Source organism: Bos taurus, chromosome 21 (assembly GCF_002263795.3).
Source record: "Bos taurus isolate L1 Dominette 01449 registration number 42190680 breed Hereford chromosome 21, ARS-UCD2.0, whole genome shotgun sequence".
Taxonomy (NCBI): Eukaryota; Metazoa; Chordata; class Mammalia; order Artiodactyla; family Bovidae; genus Bos; species Bos taurus.
The window spans coordinates 30,537,737-30,564,278 of NC_037348.1; the positions used below are offsets into that span (position 1 = coordinate 30,537,737).

Consider the following 26,542-nt stretch of genomic DNA (forward strand, 5'->3'; position numbering starts at 1 on the left):
TTGAAGACAGAAAGTAGATCGGTAGTTGCTGGGACGTGGGATGGGAAGCTGGGCTGACAGCTAATAGGCACAAGGAGCATTTTCACAGGTTGGAAAACTGGATTGTGGTGATGCTTGTGCAAGTGCTTACATTTATTGAAAATTACTGCGAAATTACAGCCAGTGAATTTTATTGTATATGTTATACGTATACGTTATACCTCAATAAAGCTGTTAAAATAATAAAACATTTGTGAAACGAGTAAATGATCTATCTCCCTCCCTGAGGTTGTAAACTCCGTAAGAGAAGCTCTATCCTCTAAATCCATAAGAGTGACTGGCATCCAGTAGACGCGGAACAAACAGCCCACCTAAACACTGAAATCTATGAATGAAGCGGCAGAGGAAGGACTCTGGCCAGAGATCCCCGCCAGCAGCTTCCGGGTCGCTGCTCTGCCCGCCGCCGCGAGACGAGCACGGCGATTGGCCAGCGGAGCCGGTTGTCCAGGGCCCGGACCAGGAGGGTGCTCGGAAAATCCCCTACGCGAACTCGCGGGGTGGGGCTTCCAGGGGGCGGGGCCAAGAGGGGGCGGGCTCCAGACGCTGGCTGGGCGGCTGCGCACTACTGCCGCCGCTGTCGCCGGGGTGAGAGGAGTGGACGCGATGGCAGGGCCCGCGTGGATCTCCAAGGTGAGCTCCGGGCAGGCCCGCATGTGGCTGGCGGGCGTGCTGGGTGCTGGGCGGGGGCTGGCGCGCGGGCCCCGATGGGAAGACGGCGGCGCGCGACTGGCTGGGAACAGACAGGGAGCCGGTCCCGGCCGCCCGTGCGCCTGGCTCGGTGGCCCGCAGGCGGTGTGTAGGCAGCCCCGCTCCCGGAAGGTCGCGCCTGGAGCGGGGACAGCATCAAGGTCAAGGCGGGGAGCGCCGGTCCTGTTCCCGATGAGACCCCAGTGCTACCGCCGGCATCTGTCCCGGCCGGAGCCCAGGCCTCGCGCGGAGCCGGGGAAGGTCACCAGAGTCGCCGACCAGGCTCCACCATCCCGGCTATTTCCGAAGCTGCGGCCCTGCAGCCTGCTGATCGCGCAGAGTCCGCCTCAGCACGACCCGGGCCTTCCCCCGGTCTCTACTCAGGCCCCGGCCGGGTAACCTCCCTAGCCACCGGCACGTGCGTTGGGCTTGAGAGGTTTTCTCAGGTGAGGGAATCCCGGGGTCATTTTCCTGCCAGATTTTTTTCTCCCTTGGAGCGCTTCCCAGTCTGCTGTTGTAGCTATTTCCCCTTCAAAGGACACGGGACACGTTGCACCTTGGAACCTGAGCACCCAGAGACTGGGAGAGGGAGACCAGCAACGCCTTTCCTTTACCTTATGTTGGTGAGAGTCCTGTGATCTCACCTTGACAGCTGGGATGCCTGCCAGAGCTGGAAAGGGTTGCAGACCGTCTGCAGTTCCTTGGTTCCTCAGTGGAACTAACTTTGCCTGAAAACGTAATTGCTCAAGGTCACACAGGAAATCCCTGCCAGAACTGGAAGAGGAACTCAGGTGTCTCAGGATTACCAGTTCCAAGTCCCATTTTGCCTGCTCTGTCTGTGGTCAAGGTCAGACAACAAATTATAGGCAGAGGGAAAAATGGGCCCTCAGGTCTCCTGTTGCTTTTAGAGAATGATCCCCTAAAAACCTACCATAAGCAGTTTAATTTTTTCTCCAGAAAATTTGATACTGTATTTCTCCCTTGCTTTGAGTTTAAAGTGAGGTTTGCATACATTTAATTTAGTGAAAAGTGCTCTACACCGGAATTTAGGAGACTTAGGTTTAAATCTTGGCAATGCCACCGACTGGCCATGTGACCCTGAGCAAATTACTTAACATTTGTGAGTCTTAATAAGCTATCTGTAAAATATCTATACTTGCTTCACAGAGTTGTTGAGGATTGAATAAAATAATGTGAGAGCACCTAATACATATAGGAGCAACACAAAAGTCTGAAGCTCTCCTACCTGTCAACATACTTATCTTACAGCCTTCAAGCAGACAGTTGGGCATCAGTAGCCGCATTTTATTTACTAACTGGGTTCTGCTTTGTTACCCTCTTCAGACCTGGGCTTGTGTGTAATGGTAACTTATTTCACATTCACTCCTTAAGGTAAAGCAACTTCTGTGTCATTGTCTAAAAAGAAGTCAATCCTTCAATCACTGACCTTACACCTAACACCTAATTATCTTTGATCGATACATAAGAGTTCAGAATGAGAGACTAAAACAGCTAGTAAAGTGCTAGTAAATTTGTTTTTCCCTTAGTGTGGTCTCTAAGGAAAAAACTATGCAGTAGGTATTCAGAAAGTGTTGGGTTGTGGAATCAGATGATGAGGTTCTCTGACATGGACTCCCAGTGTGACCTTTGGCAGTCATTTGACCTCTGGCAGTCATTTGACCTTTGTGGTCCAGTTTCTCCCTTTAGGGAGTGGAGTAGGTGGTGCCTTGGATGCTCCCTTTAGGGACTGGAGTAGGCAGTGCCTCTGAAGTTGACGTCCCAGGATGCTGAGCTGGGTTGTGAGTTTCAGTCAAAATAAGTCCTCTATTAAGAGTTCCATTTCAGGTTCTATTTGAAAAAGATCTGTATAAGCTTATACATATATATATATATATATTTTTTTTTTTTTTCTAAAGAAGGTTTATTTAGAGAAAATTAAAGGGTTTCTAAAGACCTTTCTGGCTCTAAAATTCTATAATTATAATGAGGCAGTTTCCCATTAGCAGGCTTTTATTGAGTACCTGTCATACTTTCAAGAGTGTATTTATATGTTTTTAAGTTGGAGGATGAAGGTAAAAAAGGAAATGAGGTGCTATGTGTGAAGTCACAGGTTCAGTCCATATTCTGTGAGCCTGGTCTTGGTCTCCTTACCTGAAAAGGGCTACTAATACAATCTCCCCAGGTTTTATAAAAAATAAAATGATGTAATATATGTATATAATACATATAACTATGTATGTATATTATACAAGTACAATATAAAGTAGAAGACAGTCTGTGCTTTAAAAAATCTTGTTTTACTTTAAGTTCTGGGTGATTTAGATGCAGTACTGCCTTACTTTTAAGGTCACAAAGGAGAGATGACAAATATGGAAAAGACAGGTTGTTAAGAGAAAGCTATTGCAAGTATTGAAGCTGTTTGCTGGAGTGGCTGGGAACTCATCAGATAGGGCGATACTTGAGACTGGATTCAGTTTTTCCAAAAGTATTCTGAGCACCTACTATGAACCAGGCACTTTCTAGGTACTGGAGATGGAAAAGCAGTGAACAAAACATGAAAATCTTTGCCTTGTGGATTTACATTTTAAATCAGTTAGTTTGGTTGGGTCTTTTGCCACAAAGACATGGGCCTGTTTTGAGTGAATGTTTTTTGTCTCTTTTTGAAGGGTGGGGAGAATGACCCACGCAGATTTTATAACATAGCCTTAAAGTGGTCTCCCTTCCTTCCAATAGCCCATTCGCTGGTGGATGAACCACGCTCTAGGGCTGAGTTTTTGGCCAGTAGTTTTGGCATAGCGTATTCTTTGGGGTCATGCCCTATCTTTTATTTTATTTTCAGTCCAGAGAGATAACTAGTTGCTGGGTTAGAGGATACAACCTGTTCTCAGCTCCTTGGCCGTTAGTGTCACTTTACTACATGCTGATATTACAGCCAAAGGTTCAGGACTTATAAGAACTGTCCCCCAAAAGGAAGACTAAGGATATAACAAATGTATCTTTGCTCATGTATCTAGCATGAAAAAAAGTTAACCTTTAAAACTTTTAATGAATTTTAGTTTTAATACCTTTGGTCTATGTAGCCAATTTCTTTTATTATATTCTGTGCATTATAATGTAATGTGACTTTGTACCAGTTTTCAAGAACTGAATTATTGAAGTTCAGAATAACCTTTTAGAATTTATATTTCTGGTATGTCATAGTGTTAAGTGGAAAAAGATGTGCCAATGGCAACATCTTTGGGTAGTGGAGTCGGTGGTGGTTGTGTTCGACTCTTGTGACCCCATGGACTGTAGCCTGCCAGGCTTCTCTGTCCATGGGATTCTCCAGGCAAGAGTACTGAAGTGGGTTGCCATTTCCTTCTCCAAATGGGGTTAGTAGGTCACATTTATTTATTTTTTTATATCTTTCCCCATACCACCAATTAACAATAATGATGGCATTACCTATATTGTCCGAAGTAGATAATTTATTTAAAATCTTCATTCTGTATGATGCATGTCAAGATGGTATTGAATAAACTTTGTTAGATTTTTATTACAAAGTATAATTTCTTAATCTTCATGGGAGAAGAACAGGCAGAGTGTGTAACTGGAGGAGCCCTGGAATAGGAGTTAGGAGACCCAGATTCTGGTCTGTTTGTGGTCTCTCTGTGGCTTTAGACAAATCCCTACTCTTTGGACCCACTGTTTCTACTGTATAATGAGTGAGTTGGGCTCTGGGATTCATAAGGACCCTGCTGGCTCTTAAAATTAGTGATAGTTTTCCTACGGTGTGTGTGACCCCCAAATTGATCCAGTGGTTAAGAATGTGGACATAAAACTGTCCAGACCATCTGAGGAAAATTCAGTGTTTGAGTTTAAAAAAAGTAGAGTTTCATTCTATTTTCAACATCTTTTGACGACTTATATTGATAAAATCGACTTTAAAAGTACATATATAGTACTTAAATTCTCAGAGCAAAGGTAAACTGAAAATTTTGGTTTTCAAATCCAAGAGAGCTTGCTACGTTGAACTAATACTTGAGAAAAATATTCCTCGGAAGTTCCTGAATTTATCTATGTGAGCTGCAGCATTGTCAGCTGTCAGGAACGGTGCCATGTCTGCCTTTTAACACTATGTGGTTAATTCTGTGCATGACATTTCTTTGTTGATATTAAATGTAGGTCTCTCGGCTGCTGGGGGCATTCCACAACCAAAAACAGGTGACCAGAGGTTTTGCTGGTGGTGTGAGTATAATTATGTCTTTTATTTTTTCCCTTTTAGAAGTTTCTCAAGAAAAGTGCTCTAATGCATTTATTATATGGCATTTAATCTCCATTTATTTAAAATTGGGGAAAAGTGGCCATACTTATACATTTAAGTTACTGATGAACATGTGTAAATCTATTAGGTCACTTGTACATTTTAAAAAAGATTGTATTATAGCTGGCTATATAAGCCTGTCACATTAATATCTTGAAGGAGGCTTGTTTAAAAATAGATAGAAATTACCCTTGAGCCTGTTACTTTATTTCACAGTCTCATTTGGATAAGACAGTTTTTTTCCAAACTAGTACAAGTTGAAAGAAAATTGTTGAGAAGCTTCAAAACCTGCTTCGCATTTTTATTTTGTAAGCTTCCCTGAAAACAGTAGATTGATCACCAATTAAGAATGCCTCAAATATCTGTAAGCCCTATAGGCTTATATGTATTGATATGTTCCTTACATAGTCTTCATAGACTTTCCTGTTAACGGATCATCTGTTTCTCATTAAATCTGCTGCTTTTAGAATTCCCTGCATTAGAGTTGTGTGCTTTAAAAACTGATACCACATTTTTAGAGCATTCTAAGACTGTGGGTCAGTGACTTCCCGTATGTTTTTATTTTACCTCCTTTTTACAGAATCTGATTTGGATTCATAATTCCTATACTCCCATATAATATCTTACCCCATGAGGTATTTATAAGAGCATAGTACTTTTTTTTTTTTTTTTTTTCCATTTACTTTCTGAACTCTGGAAGTAAAGTAGATTTTTCTGGTGGCCTGATGACATTTTGTATTACATGTTGGGAGAACAGGAAGAAGAAGCCAAAGGGGTTCTTTTGGCTCTGCTTTTGCTACAAAAGATGCAGAAAGAGGCTTGTTAGCATTTCAGATGCATTCTGAAAGCTAATGAGATGATCATTGCTCTCTGCTATTACTTAATTTTCAGGTTTTCCATTAAAATTTATGTTATACTGGTGGGAAGGCGGTTATATTTGAGAGAAATAAGAGAAACTAATTTTTAAAAAAGCATCCTTCCATTGTATAGCTAAATTCAGAAATAATTAGTCCACCTGCTTAGGGAACATCATGTGTGCTTGCTGAGTCCTGTCCAACTCTTTGTGACCCCATGGGCTGTGGCCCACCAGGCTGCTCTGTCCATGGGATTTTTCCAGGCAAGAATACTGGAGTGGGTTGTCATTTCCTTCTCCAGGGATAGTCCCAAGCCAGGGATCAAACCCCAGTCTCCTGCACTGGCAGGCAGATTGTTTACCACTGAATCACCTGGGAAGCCCCTTGGGCAGGATCACTGGAAGCTAAAAGACCAGGGAAATGAATCAGTGATTTTTTTTTTTAAATCTAAGTTTTTATTTTTTTAATTCTTAGAGAAAATTGTTTCCATCCTAGATTATTTTGTCTAGCTTAGCCAAACCAGCATAGGCAACTAGAACTGAGAAATGCCAGGGACCATTGTCTGGGCCAAACTTCTAAGTAGGGGAAAGTCCACAAATAATGGCATGTTTAGTTTCCACATGGAAGCCCTCACTTAAATCCTCTCATCATTTCCCTTTACATATTTTTTTTTTCCTGTGTTTGAAATGCTGGCTTTATTCTATTTGAAGCCTTTGCACTAAATCATTGATGTTACATTATAGATCACTTTGTCATTCAATGTGTGATTCAGACATTGCAGGCATGATCACATACCATATTCTTAATGGTTCCAAATTAACTTCACTGGGCTTATTTGGATTACTGCTGTCATTAGGGGCCAGTTTTATAAAGGAACTCAGGAAAACAGACCCTCTCTTGATGTGAAGTCTGATTTTCTGTGTGTCAAAATAGACCACAGTGCTACTCTGGAGGTGTCTGAGAGTGTTTTATAAGACTGAATGAGTTGCATGAGAAATGGAAATTTCTAGCCTCCTGTTGGAGAGGAATATGCCTGCCTTCATAGGAAACCCTCTAAATTTTAGTGAGAGAACACTGTTGCAATGTTTTGCTCTCCTTGGTTTTACAGACTTGAACAAAGTGGTCTCTTCGTAGTTTGTCTGAAAAGAAATTTCACTTGGGAAGTTTGCTTGGTAGTTTATTTTTGTTTTCTCTGGAGAGCATTGCTTAAGTTCTTTTTGAAACCTCTGGACTCAGCTAGGAAGTGGAGTTGTGGCATCTCTTGATTCTTGCCTCCACTTTGATGAGCTATTGGGAGGTAGGTCTGTTTTCTTAAAGGCATTTCTTATGAGTTAAGAACCCCTAAACTGGATTTCTTTTTGAACGATGTTCTTTTTTTAAACCTTCAAAAATCAGTTCTGACTGTCTCCTCTGATGATTTCTTATATTCAGGTTAAGACAGTAACTTTAATTCCAGGAGATGGAATTGGCCCAGAAATTTCTGCTGCAGTTATGAAGATTTTTGATGCTGCCAAAGTAAGTGGGCTTACATACTTTTGATAATAAATTGTACAAAAGTTTTCTTAGCCATTTGGAGTCTATGAACTCTTAGGATGAATTGTTCACATTTGTGTGAAGTTGGCGAGGTCTCTCATTAAAACTTCACAGATTCTGACTTGAAGAGTGTTGTTGCTGCCATCATTGTGAACGGTTTAAGCTACTGCATTGGCATCAGTTATGTGTAAAGGAATCCAAGTAGTACTGTAATTTTTATGGATTTTTGAACTCTGCCTTGGTTTAAGGTCTTTTAAGTCCTGCCAAGTCACCTGTCTCCGTCATTCTACCTTCTTAGAAAACAGAATAGATATTTCAAAAAACTATTGATATGTAGGCGATTCTGAAAGTTTTTTTTCTGGTGTGGTAATACCAAATATGAGATATTATTATCAAATAGTCTATCCTTCAATGCAGGTAGATATTTAAAAGTGGGAATTTAGGAAAGTTGGATTTTGTTTGACCTGATGCTTTATTATTGCTATTTATAGCTGCTAGGTGAAATAATATATAAAATTAAATAAGTGGTTAATTTTGATACCAACAGATAAAAGTCAAGGAATTTGATTTATTTGTGCTGAATATACATTGTTTTTCTATATGCATTTCTAATTAAAACTCCTACAGAGGAAATGATGCTTATGCAAAAGCGTTCCCTGAGGGAGCTGAACTCTGCTCACTGTCTGCTGTGAGCTCCCGGTGAGCCAGGACCGTCTTGCTCTGGTTCCTCTTCCTATGTTCCTCTTACTAGTGCATTGCCTGTTGGCTGTCAGATGTGTGTGTACACAATGAAAAGTGTGGGTGAAAAGAAAGGATAGCACTGGTTTATACCTTAAAATTCTTGCCTTTATAGGTTATATAATATTTCTTTTTTTTTTCTTAACAGCTTTATTGAGATTTAATTCATATACTGTTCAGTTCATCATGTAAAGTATGCAGTTCATTTCATTCATGGAGTTGTGTAATTATTACCACAATCTAATGTTAGAACATTTTCATCACTCAAAAAGAAACCCCATACTCATCAGCAGTCATTCCCCATGACCCTTATCTCTCCCACCCTACCCACTCCCATCACCAGCCCTAGGCAACCACTAATCTACTTTCTCTCTCTGTAGATTTGCCTATTCTGGACTCTTCATATAAATAGAATGTTAAAATTACATGGTTTTTATGATTGGCTCTTTGCACTTAGCATAATGTTTTCAAAGTTCATCCACGTATCAGTACTATGTGATACTTCCATGAATCCTATTTCTCTGCTCGTTACGATATTCTAATTATAGCCACGCTAAGAGTCATTGTGAAAAAAAGATGGGCAGGTGGCAGCTAGGAGTGATGACTGGACAAGGGTAATGTGGAGAATCCCTCTGGGCATGCTGGAGAATGACATCTCTTCTTGCATGCCAGGAACCTTCTGGACCTTTACTGTATGTGTTTTCACCAGTTGCATCCAAAGTTGAAGAAGTCTGTTTATAGCTGCAGTGTGAATGTGAGTCACATACAGTTCTTTCCAGTTCACTGTGCTCTGTGGTGTGGCATCTAGGCACCTATTCAGTGGGAGGAGCGAAACGTCACCGCCATTCAAGGTCCGGGAGGCAAGTGGATGATCCCTCCAGAAGCCAAAGAGTCCATGGATAAGAACAAGATGGGCTTGAAAGGTAGTGCTGATGTGATATGATCGTTATTATTGATTTCTGTGACAGGCGTTGTATTTATCTCTACCTGGGTTTATCTTTTGCATGATTTTTAATTTTGGCTTATACACGCTCCAGGCCATGATTCAAAACACTGGCATGTGACAGATTGGAATCAAGCACTGGGGAGGTGGTGTCATAGGATTAGCTAATGTCAGGGACATGATACAGTGCCTGGTCCTCAGGCAGTCGGTGTTCAGTGCAGTTGATACTCCAGAAAGCTTCACGAGGAAATTTCTTCCATATCTGAATCTGAAGCAGAGGGTCAAGTTAGAGGCAGAAGACATTTTTACAGGGTGTGTAGCGTGTGCTCACTGCTGCCTGAGAGTGACCAGCTATGCGTGGGCTCATTTATGATGAAGAGGGCATCAGACTTAGAAACAGAGCCCCTGTCTGTCCTTTCAAATGATGCTGGTAAAAGTGTCCCTCGTTTCATGAAGCATGCATGTTAGACGTGTCACACAGCTACTTCATGTCCAAAGAAAGGATCCTAAATACAGCTCTGATGGAATAGTGGAAAAAATGAAAATCAGAATTTCAAATACAGTTGGCCCTCCATATCCATGCATTGTGCATTCATAAATAACATGAACCAACCACGTATTGAAAATATTAAGAATTCCAGAAAGTTCCAAAAAGCAAAACTTGAATATTTCCACTGGCAACTATTAACATAGTCGTTTACATCATGTTAGGTACTATAAGTAGTCTGCTGCTGCTGCTGCTGCTAAGTCGTTTCAGTCGTGTCCGACTCTGTGTGACCCCATAGACGGCAGCCCACTAGGCTCCGCCGTCCCTGGGATTCTCCAGGCAAGAACACTGGAGTGGGTTGTTAAAGGAGGATGTGTGTAGGTTATATGCAAATACTGTGTTATTTTATAAGGGACTTGATCATCCATGGATTTTGGTTATCTGCTAGGTCCCTTCCCCTACTTGATGCTGAGGGACAAGTGTCAACATTATGAGCTTGGGTTTATAAAGAAAAAGAAAAGACCAGAATGTATTTTGTTGTCATCCGCATATTCTTCTTTATTATAGGCCCTTTAAAAACACCAATAGCTGCTGGTCACCCATCTATGAATTTATTGCTGCGTAAAACATTTGACCTTTATGCAAATGTCCGACCATGTGTCTCAATCGAAGGCTATAAAACCCCTTACCATGATGTAAATATTGTCACCATTCGAGAGAACACGGAAGGAGAATACAGTGGAATCGAGCATGTGGTATGTTCATTTGGATACTTTTTCATTTTTAGTTAGGTTGCTTTCTGTGTACTTGGGACTGTTGTTCAAATTCCCAGGTGAAAATATTTCCCAAAGACAGTTCCCTTTCACTCATTGAGGAGTTGTGGGTATTTGTCTTGTGGCCTCAAAAGGATGCCTGGGGGAGGGAGCGTGGTGCTTCGGGGCACAGGCTTGGGAACTTGTCCTCTGTTTGAAGTTTGAATCCTCAGCTTCATGGGTGACCATCTCTGTACCTCGGTTTTCCTCATCTGTGCAGTGGAGCTTATAATACGTGGCTCACTGGGCTGGGGTGAACATGACTAACCCTGCCGACATGCCATATGCATGATGCTCGCCTTGGCAGCTGGCGCCGTGCAGGCTTGGCACAGATGGTGTTGTCTGCACACACCGGCAGTCTAGAGCCACACCCTTTCAACAAGACAGGGCTTCCTCTCTTTCAGATCGTGGATGGAGTTGTGCAGAGTATCAAGCTCATCACCGAGGCAGCGAGCAAGCGCATCGCGGAGTTTGCATTTGAATACGCACGGAACAACCACCGGAGCAACGTCACAGCCGTGCACAAAGCCAACATCATGTGAGTCCCAGTGGGCGGTGCTCCCTCCAGCTGTGTGGGTGCCAAGCAGTGGCAGGGCTTGCTTTTCCTCTCTGCAGCTTGCTCACTGCTTCCTGATAGTTCTGGAAGATGGCCTTGCAGCCAGTCAGAGGGTCGGGCATTGCTCTTGTGTCAGAGTCTCCTATTTAATGTGTTTCCTCGGGTGGGTGATGAACAAGTTTGGAAGGAGCAGGAATTCCGGTCTCGGCAGTTTAAGGGAGGGGAAGAGAAGGAAGCCAGAGAGACCAGATCCCCAGATGAGGTGGCCAGTTAGCTAGTCACGTGAATAAAAGGGCAGTCGTTCCTGTGTTAGGAGGGGAATAGCAGGAATGTTTCTGAAATGGCCACCTGTTCAGGAGCTTAAAATAGTGCTCATAGCGCTAATCTGATCCAATGTATCATTCTAGCAATTTGAATTCTCCTCATCTCTAGTGCAGTAAAGGTTAACTTGGTGTGTTATGAAGCAGGTTTCCTAACCTAAGAAAAGTGTTGAGCATGTAAAATAGTAAAACTATTTAAATAATTGAGTAAGTTAACCTTGTTAAGGCAATTTTAGCATTTCCTTATTAATAGATATTTCTTAATTCTTGCTAGGTAACACTACAAAAATATAGTCTTCTTCATTATGATCAAACTACTTTACATTTTATACCCTTCTGTGCTTCCAGAAGTATCCCAACATTTAAATTTGCATTTTACTGATTGCCCCCCAAAATTTTTTTTACTATAATTGAAATCAGACATCTTGGCTTCTGGAACTTGAGTTTCTTGAACTTTACTTCTCTGATTTGATCTTTCTCTCTCTGCAAGTCTTTGCTTTCAACAATTTTTATTTGATTAAATACAGGCGAATGTCAGATGGGCTTTTTCTGCAAAAATGCAGGGAAGTTGCAGAAAACTGTAAAGATATTAAATTTAATGAGATGTACCTTGATACAGTATGTTTGAATGTAAGTATATATTCACACTTACCTGCTATGTTTTGTGGTGTATAGTGTGTACATGTGGTGCAGTTTTTGATTACTGAATGCACAAATGCATTTTTTGTAGATGGTCCAAGACCCGTCCCAGTTTGATGTTCTTGTTATGCCAAATTTGTATGGAGACATCCTTAGGTAAGTCTGGCTGCACCCTTTTAGCCTACAGTTTATTTATAAATGTTCTAAAATAAATTGTGGCTTAAGAATTTTAATCAAGGGTTATAAAAAATAGCGTTTGTTAGAAGATATGAGTTGAATTCTGATAGTGCAGGTGGTGATAATGGTTACATGTTGGGTAGGTTATTCCTTTGTTCATTTGCCAAATTAGCTCTGGACTGTAGTTCCCTGACCATTAGTTCCCTCTTCCCACTTTACAGATATTTTATTGGTTGGTTGGTTGATTTCAGTGTTTTATCATGTATAGCTAGGAAGGTGGGTGTTCATTTTTACAAGGTTTTTTTGGGGGTAACTTTTGGCATAATTTCAGACTTACAGGAAAGTTGCAAGAACAGCACAAAGAAATCCTGTGTACTCAGCACCACATTCACCAAATGTTAACATTTTTATCAGACTGACTTTATTACTCCCTCCTTCCTCCTCCTCATTTCTCTGTCTCCACACACATACATGCTGGTGGCCAAATGGTGCTTTTGTAAACCCATCATTCCTTTTACATCTATTAGTTGGCATTCTATTGTAAGGATAAGCTTTTCCTTCTGTCTGATTTGTTTACTGACTTACCTATGTCAGTTTGGACTCTCGGCTTCTGTTTTACTCAGGGGTTCTGTCCCTCACTATCGTCACTGATATCGGTGCTTAGATTGCACAGACTTGGCCAGTGTCAGTCCCTCGGAGCCGTGTCTGTGCCCTCTTGACAAAGCCCCTTATTTGCTCTCTGGCACAGTAAGGTGCTTCAGGCTCATCCTATATGTTCCTGACTAGTCCTGAAATCAGCTGTTTCTTCAAGGAGCCCAAGGTTCTCCTAGTGGAGAATGGTATGTAAAGATAGAAGTCTGACCACTAGGTGAGCTGTTTTGTTTTTCAAAATGTCCTTTGAAATGCTTTTCTGCCCGCAGTGACCTGTGTGCGGGATTGATTGGAGGTCTTGGTGTGACACCAAGCGGCAACATTGGAGCCAACGGAGTTGCAATCTTCGAGTCGGTAAGGATCCTGGTGACACCTGAAGCTGAATTCAAGTCAGAGTGACGTGAGAATCCAAGAGGGATTATCTGCATAAATATCTGTTAACTCTTGAGTTTTTCCAGTTGTCAAAAGAAAGTGAAGCTTTGTTTAGCTTTTTCTATAAGCTCAGTTGATTCATTCATTTCCCGCTGATTTCTTTTGTAATCCTTATTATTTATTGTGTTTCCTTCCTCAGTTAAAATATTTTACCAGAAGTTCACTGGATAAGATTGTTTGTTCATCTTTTTACACTTAAAAAAAATTACTTTAGCTCTTCATTTTTCTGAGGCTTTATTTCTAAAACCTGTGTCTGGATAGCTGTTCCGTAGCTATTTTCCATCAGAGAGGAAAGCTGATTAAGAGCCCAGCTTCCCTGGAGGAGAGCCGTTTGCTTCTGTCCCCCTTCTGACTGCCCCACCCCGACCCCTGCAGGTTCACGGGACCGCCCCGGACATTGCGGGCAAGGACATGGCCAATCCCACAGCCCTCCTGCTCAGCGCCGTGATGATGCTGCGCCACATGGGGCTTTTTGACCACGCTGCGAAGATTGAGACGGCGTGTTTTGCTACAATTAAGGATGGAAAGGTATCGGTGATCTTGCCGTACTTGGGCTGGGTGAAATTCATTTCCTCATTGGGTTTTGTATGTGAAGGACAGATGATGGTTCTTCTCAAGAAGGCCAAAGGATCGGACATCAAGCAGGCATTCCTAACGCAGGCTCCCTGGGTGAACTCAGGACGGGTGCACATGTTGCCTCTTCTGAAGGGAGGACCCGTGCGTTTCATCAGGGGAGGGCTGAGAAGCACCGAGGCAAGGGCACCAGTGTGCAGTGGGAAGGACAGTGATGTGGGGTCAGAGCAGGGCAGACCTGCGTATCCTGTTGCTACCCATGGGGTCTTGGCTAAGTCCAGGAATTTTTCTCAGTAGCTTTTTCCTCTTTCCAGCAAACATCTGTTGCATACATTATGAGGTATGGAGGATATAATAAAATAAGGAATAAGATAAGGTCTCAGACCTCAAGGAGCTGGAAATCTAGCAGTAGATACAGATATAGACGTGTCTGTAATACAGTGGTGCTCTGTGTTACTTTAAATGCATCTGTGATATAAAAGTAATACAGAAGTTTAATAGATGTATTAATGGCTAATACTTGAATACTTACATGATCTTATACTCTATATATATGTGTGTGTGTATATAAATATATATATAAAATCTGAGCAAATTTCTACTACTCTGTGGCATAGATACTGTAGTTAAGCCCATTTTAGAGATGAGGGCTTCCTACGTGGCGCTAGTGGTAAAGAACCCACCTGCCAATGCAGGAGACACAGGTTCGATCCCTGGGTTGGGAAGAACCCCTGGAGGAGGGCATGGCAACCCACTCCAGTATTCTTGCCTGGAAAATCCGATGGACAGAGAAGCCTGGCGGGCTGCAGTCCATGGGGTCTCAGAGAGTCAGACATGACTAAAGTGACTGAGCACATAGATGAGGAAGTTTGTCCAAGGTCTCACAGCTCCTAACTGGCAGAGTTGGGGTTCACACCTAGTCTGGCTCTTACCCAACAAGTTTCACTGTTTCCATAAGTGGTTGTGGCCTGTGGGAGGGTTGTGATCGATTATTCTGAAAGTGGGAGAATGGAGGAGATCATGGCTTTACAAGGCTGGGCCCGAAAGGCTGATCCTTAGCCTGAGATCTCTTCATTTTTTTCAAGTTATCATTTTAAAAAAGGATAAAGTACACATAATACAACATTGACCACTTTAATAATTTCTGAGGTGCACAGTCTATTGGGTATTAAATACCCAGTATTTTCACATTGTTGTGTGACCTTCACCACCATCCATCTCCAGACTTTTTCATTTTCCTGAACTGAAACTGTCCCCATTAAACAATGATTTCCCTATTTTCTGCTGTTGCCTCAGCCTCTGGCGAGCACCATTTTACTTTCTGTCTCTAGAAATCTGACTGCTCTAGGTACCTCACGTCAGCTGAGTCACACACTTGTACTGTTCAGACTGCCTTACTTCACTTAGCACAAGGTTTGCTGCTTATTTTTAAAAAAATTCTGTACTTTGAAATTTCTGTGGCCAAAATATAAGAAACCCAAGCTTGTTTTTAACAGCCTGATATAGTCATATTGAAGGGCATGTGCTTATACATATTTTTTGTTCTGACGCTGTATTAGAGAAGCTACTCATAGAACCCAGCAGAGAGATGCCTAAATTACACAGTAGGCTCTTTAAATTGCATAGGATGTGATGAGATGAGAGAATTAAATATATTGAGTTCTGTTTGGGAGTAAAGAGCATAAGCTGGTAGAAAACAGGGGAAATGGGAGGGTTTCTCTCCTGAAGAGGGGAGTTGAGTTAGTAATTTAAATACTTCCCTAGTATTGGTTTCTCGGCCTCCCCAAATAGGTCAAAATGTGTTTTTTAAAAAACAAACTTAAATTCCCCCAGAGATTTTTGCAACCTCTTGTTTAGATTTGCTGTCAATGAAATGTCCATGATCAAATGCTTCCTTAGAATCTATTGTACAGATCAAGGGAAAATTTTTGGAAAGCATCCCTCCTTCCCTTTGGGGTGAGAGCATCTTCTTTTGTTTTTCAATTTTGGCTGTGCTGGGTCTTTGTTGAGGCATGCTAGTGGGGTTCTTGTGGTGCGCAGGCTTAGTTGCTCTACAGCTCCTGGAATCTTAGTTCCCTGACCAGAGATTGAGCCCATGTCCCCTGCACTGGAAGGCAGATTCTTCACCACTGGGCCACCAGGGAAGTCCCAAGAGACTTGATCTTGTTCTCGCCGTGTTTCTGCATACACTATCCAGTTAGCTTTTCCAAGTCCGCCTCGGGTAGGTGGATGGTGGTAGAACCTGTCTCACTTTGAAATGAGGAACTAAATGAGAGAGTAGCCAGGTAACTCACTCAGCTGGTGTCTCACTGAGGACTTTAAATAAAAACGTTTTTTACTTCAGTTTAACATGTGGGTACATTTTCTGTCTTTGCTTTTTCCTTTTCTCAGAGCTTAACCAAAGATTTGGGAGGCAATTCAAAGTGCTCGGACTTCACAGAAGAAATCTGTCGCCGAGTAAAAGATTTAGATTAAGGCTTCTACGGATGGTATCTGCATCAGTCACTCCTAGTGGACGCCACATCAGCCTGTGTTAGAATACTTCCCATTATGTATGCATTTATGCATTTGTTGCTTGTTTCTTGACAGAGTACATTTTTAGACCTGGCCTTTTTTCTTAAAAATCTGTGCAGAGGGTGCAGGTAATGTCCCCAGGCCTGCTTTCAAAGGACTTCTTCCAAGTGCTTGTTTTATTTATTAAACGTCTATCTGGTATACATTTTTTTGTAAACTCTCAAGTGAACGGTTATCATTTGCTGTTGTTAACCATTTTATGCTTCAGTTAAAATAGTTTTTCTTTCACTGTAAATATCATGATACAGAAATACTAAGAGAAAACATCTAACTTTTTAAAGAAAAACACTGATATTCTTGGTTTACGAAAAATATAATGGAGATAAAGTAGAATGTTGGCATAATAGCATGAGAGGATATTCTTATAAAACTAAATGGGCACAAGAGAAATTTCCTGGGAAAGTTTACATCAAAAACAGTGAATATGGTATATTTCTTAGTGATATGGAAAGTAAAGACTAATTTGTACTTTACATGAATTACTGAGTATAAATAAAGACTTTGGATCGGAGAATATATAATGAGAGATGTAATTTTTGTTCAGAGGATACGGGTAATATATTGGGTATAAAGACACAAGTGGATCGTGTGTTCAGTTATTTTTGTTATCTTGAGATTTACTGTTCTTGGTAAGAGCTTTTAATGAAGTGAAGGGGTGGTCCTTCCTTTTCACTGGACATATATCAAGCATGGTGCCTAACACAGCCCTCGATCTCCTGTCCCTTGGTCCCTTGGGGGACCCTGACTCGGACCTGGGAGCAGTCCCTCTTCCGCAGCCTGTATGGCGCTGTCCAGAAGTGGACCATGCTCCCACTGATAGGGCTAACAGGCCTCACCATATAAATTTTGACTGCAATTGAGGAACCTGGAGTACTGGCTATTAATTTTACATTTCACTGGCTTCTCCTTCCCCAAAGCACCAAATCACCACCCTCTGCCTCAGCACCACCAGGGAAAGAGGAGCTGCAAACTCAGCCTGAATTGATTCACAAAATCGTGCCACCCTGGGGCTTGGCTCAGCTTTTGACCTTCAGGCACCTCCCCATCCTTCCTCCAGTCCTCACCTTTAGCATGATTTGTCTTTAATCTTCAGAAACTGAGTCACTATTTTCATGAACTCTTTGGTCCAAACCAAAGGCAGCTCATGTCCTCCTTGGCCCTCGTGTAACATCTCCAACCTGCGGCTTTACGTTGTCACGGGGGGGTTTTAACCACAACCAATACTCCTGTCTGGGTCCTTTTTTGAAGCTCGAAACCAGACAAATATCTTATATGTATTTTATTCTGTTTAAACTGCTGCTGCTTCTGTTTTATTGAATTGTGCTAATCATCGGTGACCCTTCGGTTTACACAAATAAAGAATTCCCAAACGAATTGAGCTGTATGCTTTCCTCTACCCATTTAGATGCCTTGTTTCATCTTGGCTCAGCTTGCTACTAAGGATGGCTGCTCCAAGTATTCAGAGTGGGCAGAGGGGCATGGTGGTCACAGACTGGCATGCTTTCATGAGAACATTCCCCTTGACCCCCTCCCTCACCTTTGCTTATTCCAGGGCACTAAAGGTCACTCGTATACCTATCGCACACTATCCTGTGGGCTGAATACCCACCACTCTGGACTCATCTGTTGCTCAGTTGACAAAATCAGGTGCTTGTTGACAGTTCTGTTAAAAAGTTTAATTTCAAGTTACACATTAAATACAATCAAATAGGCAGCAGCAGTTTTATTAAGCATCAGAGTCAGTGGGCGTGTGCATTGATGGAACGCCTGGTAACGGGATGATGGGAGCGGCAGCAGCCAATGAGAGTCCACAGTAGGCCAGCCGGAGAGGGGAGTCACAGATGAGGGCTTTCCCGGTTGCACACTTCATCCAAGCTGTCATCCCTCTCCTCCCTCCCCTCAGCACCCAGTCTGCCTCCAGCTGGCCGGTGAAGTGAGCTAGCAGCGTGTTAAATCTACCTGAAAACTAAGATTCCCAAACTGTCAGCCCTTTAGTTCTGGGAAGGAGAGCTAATCCGTTGTCACCTGAACAAAAAGCACGCATGAAGCTTCTCTGGATTGTCGGCTATTGTTGATGTAAGGCCTGGCAGATACCAGGACTGTGCCTAACCTGGAGAACCTAAGAGACTTGCCAGAAGTCCGCGTGCCCAGACCAAAGAGGACCTGAGGGTCAGGAAGACGCTCCAGTCTGCCATCTTAAGGAAAAACCAGGGAGGGATGACCCCTGCTTACTTTTTTTGCTCTTGGTAAAAGGAATCGATGACATCTTTGTACTTCTCCAGGACTGCGAGCCGCTTCAGTTTCATTGTGGGACCTAAGAGAAATTGGAAGAGATGAGTGAGGCCTGGGCTCTGAGATGTTTGTGAAGGTTATGTGGTAAAGCTCTAGACTCACTAAGTTCCGTAACCCTGGAACTAAGCCAGACCAACGAGTAGCCAGCCTCCAAAACGGCCCATGGTGATCCCTGCACCTGGCAGTCATACCCCTTGTGTGGCTCCTTCCCACACTGTGCCAGGGTTGGTCTAAGTGGCCAGTAGAATACAGAGGAAGTTGGGTAGTTTACATGATGTAACTAATAGGCAGATCATCCCTGCATTTCAGTGATCACTAATACAATGTTGGACATTATGCTTTGATTGCTTGTGATGGGGGCAGGGGAAAGCCCTGGCCAGGGAGGGCCTCTGCCATGGTCTTTATGAGAGGTCTTCCTCGTTTCACTTTTCTTGGCCTTGGTTCTCTCCTTTCAGGCAAGGCTGAAAGGGCTCTGCTTTGGGTAGCTTAGATTCCATTTTGTGCTAACTCATACTTGGCTGTGTAACTGGAGACTTCAAGATCAAAGCCATTTATAGAAACTGCTTAGAGAGGACATCTGTCTGGTTGACCTTACATTCAATTTGTTAGCACCAGACAGCCAGATAAACTCAGGGTCTCTGATAGCAGCTCAGCATTACTGTAGATATTTGCCTCTGGGTTCAGCCTGACGGGTTGGAGGGAGTCTCATTGAAAAAGCCATTTCCACCTTGCCCTGTGTCATGAACACCCCAAGATGCTACAGCCAAGAGCGACTTCATCCATCTGGCTGAGGCCACCCCAGAGGTCTCTTCTGATTCTGTGGACCATTGGTCCAGAAGGGTTTCATCCCTTTACCTGTTGCATGAGCTGCCTTTACAAAAGATTATGGTGTTCTCACTCCCTGGAGCCAAGTGAAACTCTAGCCCAAACTCTAACAGGGCCTTGGTGTCTGCTTGGTGGTCCCATTGTGCTTTCAGAGGAAAACAATTTCTCAGTCAAAGCAAAGTTAAATGTCGTATGTTCAAATGAATGAGTTCCAGCACATGTACATTGAACAGGCTCTACCCAAACACAAGCCCAGGCACTGAGCAGTCAAGGTCCTCCCACAGGAAGGAGGTAGGTGTCACCTGAAGTGCCATCAGGGACCTTCGGTTTGCCAAGGCTGCTTCCTAGTGGGCACCTCCCAGGCTCTGCCATGGCCTCTGCCCACCTGCACAGCCCCTGCAATTGTGTAAAGAAAACACCTACCCAACTCTCCACCTGAAATGGAGAAGTCCTTCTCAAGAATGGCCCACTTCTGGATGTGGTAGGGTCGTGCAGCTGCATTCATGTTGACTCTCTGGATCCCTTCTTCGATGGCCTGATACACGGCCTCATCCTTCTTCCCCACAACCTCAGATACCGTGGTGGCTTTGCTGCCAACCCTCTGGCAGAACTCTACAGCTTGTTCCGTCAGATTATCCGTGGGCTCAAAGGTGTCAGGGTCCAGAGTGCACTGAAAAGCCAGAGACAGATCAGAACCAAGCCTCGCTCCACAGGTCGCATGCCCGGGCCTTGGAGGAGGTCTCACTGCTGATCATCATGGATGTGGATCACTGTGAGCTGTTTCAGAGAGATGGTTCTAGAACGAATAGGATGTGCTACTCAGACTGCTTGAGCCCCTTAGGGCAGGTAGAAGGAAGGGAGGACTGAGATTTAGATGACCTCGGCCAATGAGATCATCTTTTAAAACAGGGGCCACAACTCTGGGCCTGTCTACTACCCCAGAATCAGATACCAGACATCAAACTGGGAGGTATCTACAGCACTTTGTACACTGGACTGTACTAGAAAACAGGATCACCAAGACAGCACATTACTAACTCTAAAACGGGGCAGAGGGATTCCTTTATGCCACGGCTGCCCCGTAGTACAGGAAGAACTGACAACTTATTCCAGAATACGGTTGTGCCATCCGCACTGTCTTGGCCAAACGTTGCTTCTGCCTGGGGCAAGACCCACAGACCACCCACCGGCTGCTCCTTCCCCCACCCCCCAGACACACCTTCAAGGTTAGCAGCATGGACAGGAACTTCCTCTGGTCTCCAATCAGCATGGCATTCCTGATGATTGGCAGCTCCGTCTTCACGGCCTCCTCAATGGGCACAGGGGGCACGTTCTCCCCACCAGCTGTGATGATTAACTCTGAGGAGGCAAGGCCAGGCCCCCAGCATAGGCTTTAGTCCAGGGGCTCAGGACAAGTACACCCAGATTCTGCCCGGAGAGCTGACCCTCTATGGCCAGAAGGACCCAGGTTCGATCACACACCTGCCTGCATGATTTCCAGAAAGGTATTCACCACTCACTGAGCTTCAGTTTCCCCTGGGAAATTGAGGTGTGGGGTTCCCACAGGGATGCTGAGGGCATTGGGCAACATAAATAAAGCACCTCTTCCTCGGAGGTGCCCCCAGCTTTCTTCCCTGGGGGAGCCAAGTTGCTCATGGGAAATTTGAAGTTTCATGCTTTATTTTAAATTTTACGTCCAATTTGTTTTCTACTTGGCATCATATCCATGTTTGGGTCCATGTTTGCATATAGAAATACAAAATATTACCCCTCACGTCTCAGTAGTTAGGACTCAGTGCTTTCACTGCTGGGGCCCAGGTTCAATCCCTGGTAGGGGAACTAAGATCCTGCAAGTCGAGCAGCATGCCCCACCCTTCCCTCCAAAAATTACATCCTCCAATTTTCTGGAAAGGCTTGCCTTGTTTACAGAGGGAGTTTGAATTCCGGCTTTGTCATTTATTAGCTGTGTGACCTTGGGCAAATTACTTAACCTCTCTGGTTGTCCTCATTAGTTAGGTTGGAGTAATAGCAGTATCTTTCCCACGGGAGACAATAATAAGTAAAACAATGTCATTCATTCATTGTTTTTCATTGGCCATTCATTCATTCACCTAAAAACCTTTAACTGGCCCTACCTCTCAGCTCTGCAGCAGCCTGGCACCCACTACCTTGCTGCAGCTGGGGGTGGAGGGGCCCGGAGGCGTGGTCAGAGGGAGCAGGTTCCTCCAAGCCCTGGAACAACCCCACAGGGAGTACTGAGGTCCCCAACTTCTCAAATGTTCATCGATGGCAAGGCATGTGGCATTAACTAAGACCTCAATACTTATAGTGGGTACAAATAGTGGTTGCAGTATAATTGCTCCCACGTCCCATCACAGCCTCGAACCCAGCTGGCGGCACTCACCTTTGAGACGCCCCGTGATATAGAGGAAGCCATCGGCATCCAGGCGCCCCGTGTCTCCGGTGTGCAGCCAGCCCTCGGCGTCAATGGCCTCACACGTCTTGTCCTCCATGTTCAGGTAGCCCATGAAGATGGTGCGGCCCCACAGGCAGATCTCCCCGATGCCCTCTGCGTCCTCATTCACCAGCTTCACCTGGCAACCTGGCACCACCTTGCCGGAACTGGGTGTAGAGAGGCCAGGAGGGATGGTCAGAGGGAGCAGTTTCCTCCAAGCCCTAGATCAGTCCCTACAGGGAGCCCTGGGGCCCCCAACCTCTCAGTGTTCATCGACAGCTAGAATGTCCCCTCCTGGGATTTTTATATTTTAATAGGGTCCTCATAGCTAAGAGGTAGGGCCAGTTAAATGTTTACAGGTGAATGAATGAATGAATGAATGGGCAAAATCTTAATGGGATAACTTCATGTGCTGTGATGGGCAGGCAGGGAGGGGAGATATTTAAGTACAACAGAGAATCCTTCAACTCACTCCCCAGAGCTGACTGCCTTCCCAGTGCACCAGAGGACTGGCCCAGTCCCCACCAGCTCCCATCACAGTTGGAGCCTGGGCCATCAACAATGCTGGGACACCCTCTAACACACCCCATGCTACTGGAGGGAGGGAACAAAGGGATGTTCCTCCCTCAGAACCCTGCTTAGGGAGCCCCTGAGCTGCAAGGCTGTTTATATCCACAGACCCATGTGACACTGTCACAGGGACCACCCCCACAAGACTCAGGCCTGGCAAAGGGACTTGGCCCAAGATAGAGCTGTTGGCACTTAGGGATCCATGGTCCAGTGGTCTGGGCCCAAGGTCCTAATCAGCAGATAGGCACCGACAGGTATCAGCAAAGATGTTCAGGCCAGCATATGTGCCAAAACCTGGGACATACCTATAGAGTCGGTAGTTGTAGGGGCTGGACATGAAGTGGGGGCCTGAGGTCTCGCTGAGGCCGTAGCCTGCATACAAGCGGATGTTGAGGCCCAGGAAGAAGTGCTGTGTCTCCGCAGTCATGGGGGCTGCCCCGTAGAAGTTCTTCTGACACTTGGCAAAGCCCAGCGCCTGGCGGACCTTGGCTAGCACCAGGTAATCTGCCAGTCGGGTTGTGAAGGGCTTCAGATCGCTGGTAGGAGAGAGAGAATGGCTTGCAGAAGACAACACATCCACACACATGCATTAAAAGGGAGGGGGTGGTCAGTGGGTACCCTGAATGGCAATTTCAGTTATCTACTCTGATGGATGATGTGGTGATGCTGAATCCATCACTAAATATTTTCAATATTGGCCCTTCCTATGAACATGCATGCACACATGGGTGTATACATGTAGTTTTGTGCAAATACATCTTGAGCAGGAAGTCAGAAAAACAGATTCAGCTGTGTATGACAACACAGATGCACAAAAGCGAACATACAATAACATGCACATGTAGACACTTGAAGTATGTATGCACGGACACGTGAACACACATGTCTGATCCCATTTGAAACCCCGGAATAGAGTCGTTTATACATATTTACTTTTCACATCCTTGCAAATGAAATGGCACAGACACGTGTACACATCGCGTGTGACACGATACAGTTTCACAGACACACTAGTGGTGGAAAGCATTTCCAAACTGGAACAGGCCAGATTTATGCTGTCGACCCTCCTACAGCACTGGGTGAGAATTTAAAAGCAATCAAAAGGCTGTGGGTGGAAGATTGGGATGTTGGGAAGGCTGGTAAAACCCCCATCACTGTGGCCTCTACTTGAGCCACCTTCTGAAGTCAGGAGTCCCCTCAGGAGACTGCCAGAAGCTGCTCCCAGGGAGGTGAATGCTACTCCAGAGGGAGCAAGTCAGTTCTTGCAGTCAGAACCCAAAGATGGGGTTACTGTCTCCTGTGGGATCTGGGAGGAGAACAGGGGTTCAAGCCCAGCCACTGATGGGGCCTCTGAGAAGGGGTCGGGATAAGCCTGGCCTCTCAGATCCTACATTGTGTCCTGGGGTTACGAGCCAGCCCTGCTGCCTCCCCAGGCCTCTTCTTCCCTGGTCCCCTGTACCTGCTCGGGCAGGTGAGGTTCTGCTCCAAGGTCACCGACATGGCCCAGAGCAGCATCTTGCGCCAGATGAAGCCAGACTGAGCCGCCACCTCCTGGATCTGCTCCATGATCTTCTCCCACACCCGAGGCACCCCCATGTGGGACGTGGGCTCCACCTCCCGCAGCGTGTTCACCAGACTCCCCTGTTTGCCACCAGCGAGAGACAGGCTTGTGGTGGAGAGCCAGCTGGGAGCCAGGAGGCCTGTCCCCAGAGTCAGCGTGCACCCGTGCAGGCCCCCTGCACACAGGCACTCGCACAGGTGCACACCATGCAACTCACGTCCCATACTATTGGCTAGGACACAACAGCCATCCCTTCCCCGCTCCTCTTTGTTAACAGAACCCTGATGTTGCTCAGGTGCCAGGGTGGCCAGTCCTGGTAGCAGCCACTTTTCTATCAGTCTAACTCAGACATGGTCACCCCATTCCTCTAAGCAGTGACTGGGCTTCCCAGGTGGCACTAGTGGTAAAGAAACCATCTGCTAAATCTGTTCAATCCCTGAGTTGGGAAGATCCCCTGGAGGAGGGCATGGCAACCCACTCCAGTGTTCTTGCCTGGAGAATCCCATGGACAGAGGAGCCTGGTGGGCTACAGTCCATAGGGTTGCAAAGAGTCAGACATGACTAAAGCAACTTAGCACACACACACACACACAAGCAGTGACTAGTCGAGGAATGGACATGGGACATGATTTGGACCCATGTAGGGGGAGGAAGAAGCCTGTTAGAGGGCATCCGGGGATGTTCTCCTCAAGGTAAAAAGAAGGAGCCCAAGCACAGGTGTAGTGTATGAGACCGTGATGCAGGGCAGGGCTGTGGCCATCTGGGACCATCCTGTGATCTTACACTGAGGGTGGCCTGACCTTGCTGGTGTTGCGGACCCACAGAACCACTCTGACTCAACTTCGCTTTACGTAATATCATTGAGTTCCCTTCTTGTTTGGTCATCTGAGTTAGGCTGTGAACACACAGGGGACCGGCAGGCTCACAAATGCTCGCACAGGGCCCACAGACACAAGCACACACATGGGCACACGTACAGGCAGAGGCAGACTGACCTTCAGAGCATCAGGCTCGGCAAAGCAGACCTGGGCCCCCCACTGGATGCCTGTCCACAGGTCATAGATCTGGGCGGCAATGTGGCTGAGAGGCAGGTAGCTGACCACCACCTCCTGTTGGATTTCCGCAGGTTGGATGTCACCGGCCTGGCTGCCGTACCGTGCTGTCCACGTGATCTGGAGGATGGGCAGATGGGCGCCGGGCAGTATCTTCAAGTCAGCTCTGGAAGTGCCCACACCTGGAGCCACCCTAGGGGCTTGGGGTACTTCTTTGGAGTGTTCTTTGAACACCTTCCTGGGCATCTCTGCAGGCACCCCTCTGGGCCAGGCCTTGCCCTTCCATCCCGCTCCACTTTGCTGGGCTCAGTCTGGACCACAGACTTAAGAGCTGTCGTACTTATCTCAGATCTCTGAACGGAGGGGCTGAAGGAGCCCCCTCGAGGGCTGCTGGGGCAAGGCCATTGCCCAGATCCACCCTCAGCCCACCCCCACACATCTGGGCATCCGTCCTACATTGTCCTGACTCAGCATCACACCCTTGGGGTTCCCGGTGGTGCCCGACGTGTAGACCAATGCACAGCACTGGTTAGGCTTCTGGGCGTTGATGATGACGTCCAGGGCCTCCTCAGGCACCTCATTCCCCAGCTCCATGAGCTCCTCCATCTGCACCAGGTGGGAGAGTGGGGGCAGTCCCGGTGAGCTGGGTGGGCTCGCACAGGCCCCCGCTGCCCCCCAGGCCCCCTACCCGTACCGTGTACACGCTGGGCATCCGCATGGGAGGCGCTTCTCTATATATCACTACTGCCTTCAGATGTGGTAGGTGTTTCCAGATCTGTGTGGACAGAGAAAATAAGTGGGGTTTCATTAAAAATAAAAGTCACTTCTTAAGAAGAGCCCCATCCCCAGGTGTTAGCCAGCCTGGCAGGCGTCTTGTGGCAAAGGTTGTTGGTCCCCAGCTCTGACCTTCGACTCAGCAGGACACATGCCACCCTTAATGCCTGATTTCCCATCATGAGAACTTTGGAGCATCAGAGGTGGAATAAACAGGCGGCAGGGAATGACTTCTCTTAAAGGAAAGCCAGACAAGCTGGGGCCTGGCTGAATGGAACAGAAGACTGTGTAACTATGGAAGAGAGAAGCAGAGAGGAAGGGGTAGAGGAAATCAGAACTCAGTTATCTCACTGAGTTGAGGTGTCAGAGGTCAGAGTTCAGGAAAGCTGGGGTGCCTAGAATTTGTGAGATAGAATACCAGACAAGAGAGAACTGGCAGAGAAAGAGTTCGATGAATCTCTTTAGGTGTCTTCTTGAGTCTTTGGCGGAATACCAATCCGCACAGGCATAGGTGAAACTTCAAGAAACTGGAAGAATAGATGCTGGAGGAAGATCAATGGCTGGGGCTAGAAGACAAACAAGAGCTTGTATGGGGCCAGAGATATTTGTGTTTCCATCAGCCAGAGTGAAGGGCCCTTAGGAGGTATGAAATACAGACTTCAGAAGCGACAAGTGTTAGCTATGGGGCTAAATCA

General features: G+C 45.4%; 2 protein-coding genes across 4 annotated transcripts in view; one reads left to right on the top strand and one right to left on the bottom strand.

The window, feature by feature from the left end:
• The first annotated feature begins 600 nt into the window (after window positions 1-600).
• Window positions 601-16,834, top strand: IDH3A (isocitrate dehydrogenase (NAD(+)) 3 catalytic subunit alpha). The gene is given in 11 exon segments (NM_174644.2): window positions 601-669; window positions 4,891-4,953; window positions 7,315-7,398; window positions 8,963-9,077; window positions 10,152-10,339; window positions 10,801-10,934; window positions 11,800-11,902; window positions 12,003-12,067; window positions 13,009-13,093; window positions 13,547-13,699; window positions 16,136-16,834. Coding segments are annotated over 11 exon segments (1,101 nt in total). The 5' UTR covers window positions 601-642; the 3' UTR covers window positions 16,220-16,834.
• Window positions 16,835-17,974: 1,140 nt separating this feature from the next.
• Window positions 17,975-26,542, bottom strand: part of ACSBG1 (acyl-CoA synthetase bubblegum family member 1) — a 59,244-nt gene continuing 50,676 nt past the window's right edge. For 2 of the 3 annotated variants that reach the window (XM_024981755.2, XM_024981756.2), the window contains 10 exons: window positions 25,768-25,848; window positions 25,530-25,679; window positions 25,017-25,193; window positions 23,920-24,101; window positions 22,766-22,996; window positions 21,840-22,057; window positions 20,655-20,794; window positions 19,859-20,105; window positions 18,551-18,632; window positions 17,980-18,284 (listed from right to left, as the gene is read on the bottom strand). In XM_024981755.2, the coding sequence (XP_024837523.1) occupies window positions 18,257-18,284; window positions 18,551-18,632; window positions 19,859-20,105; window positions 20,655-20,794; window positions 21,840-22,057; window positions 22,766-22,996; window positions 23,920-24,101; window positions 25,017-25,193; window positions 25,530-25,679; window positions 25,768-25,848 (1,536 nt within the window). In that variant the 3' untranslated portion in view covers window positions 17,980-18,256. 3 annotated transcript variants of the gene reach the window in all.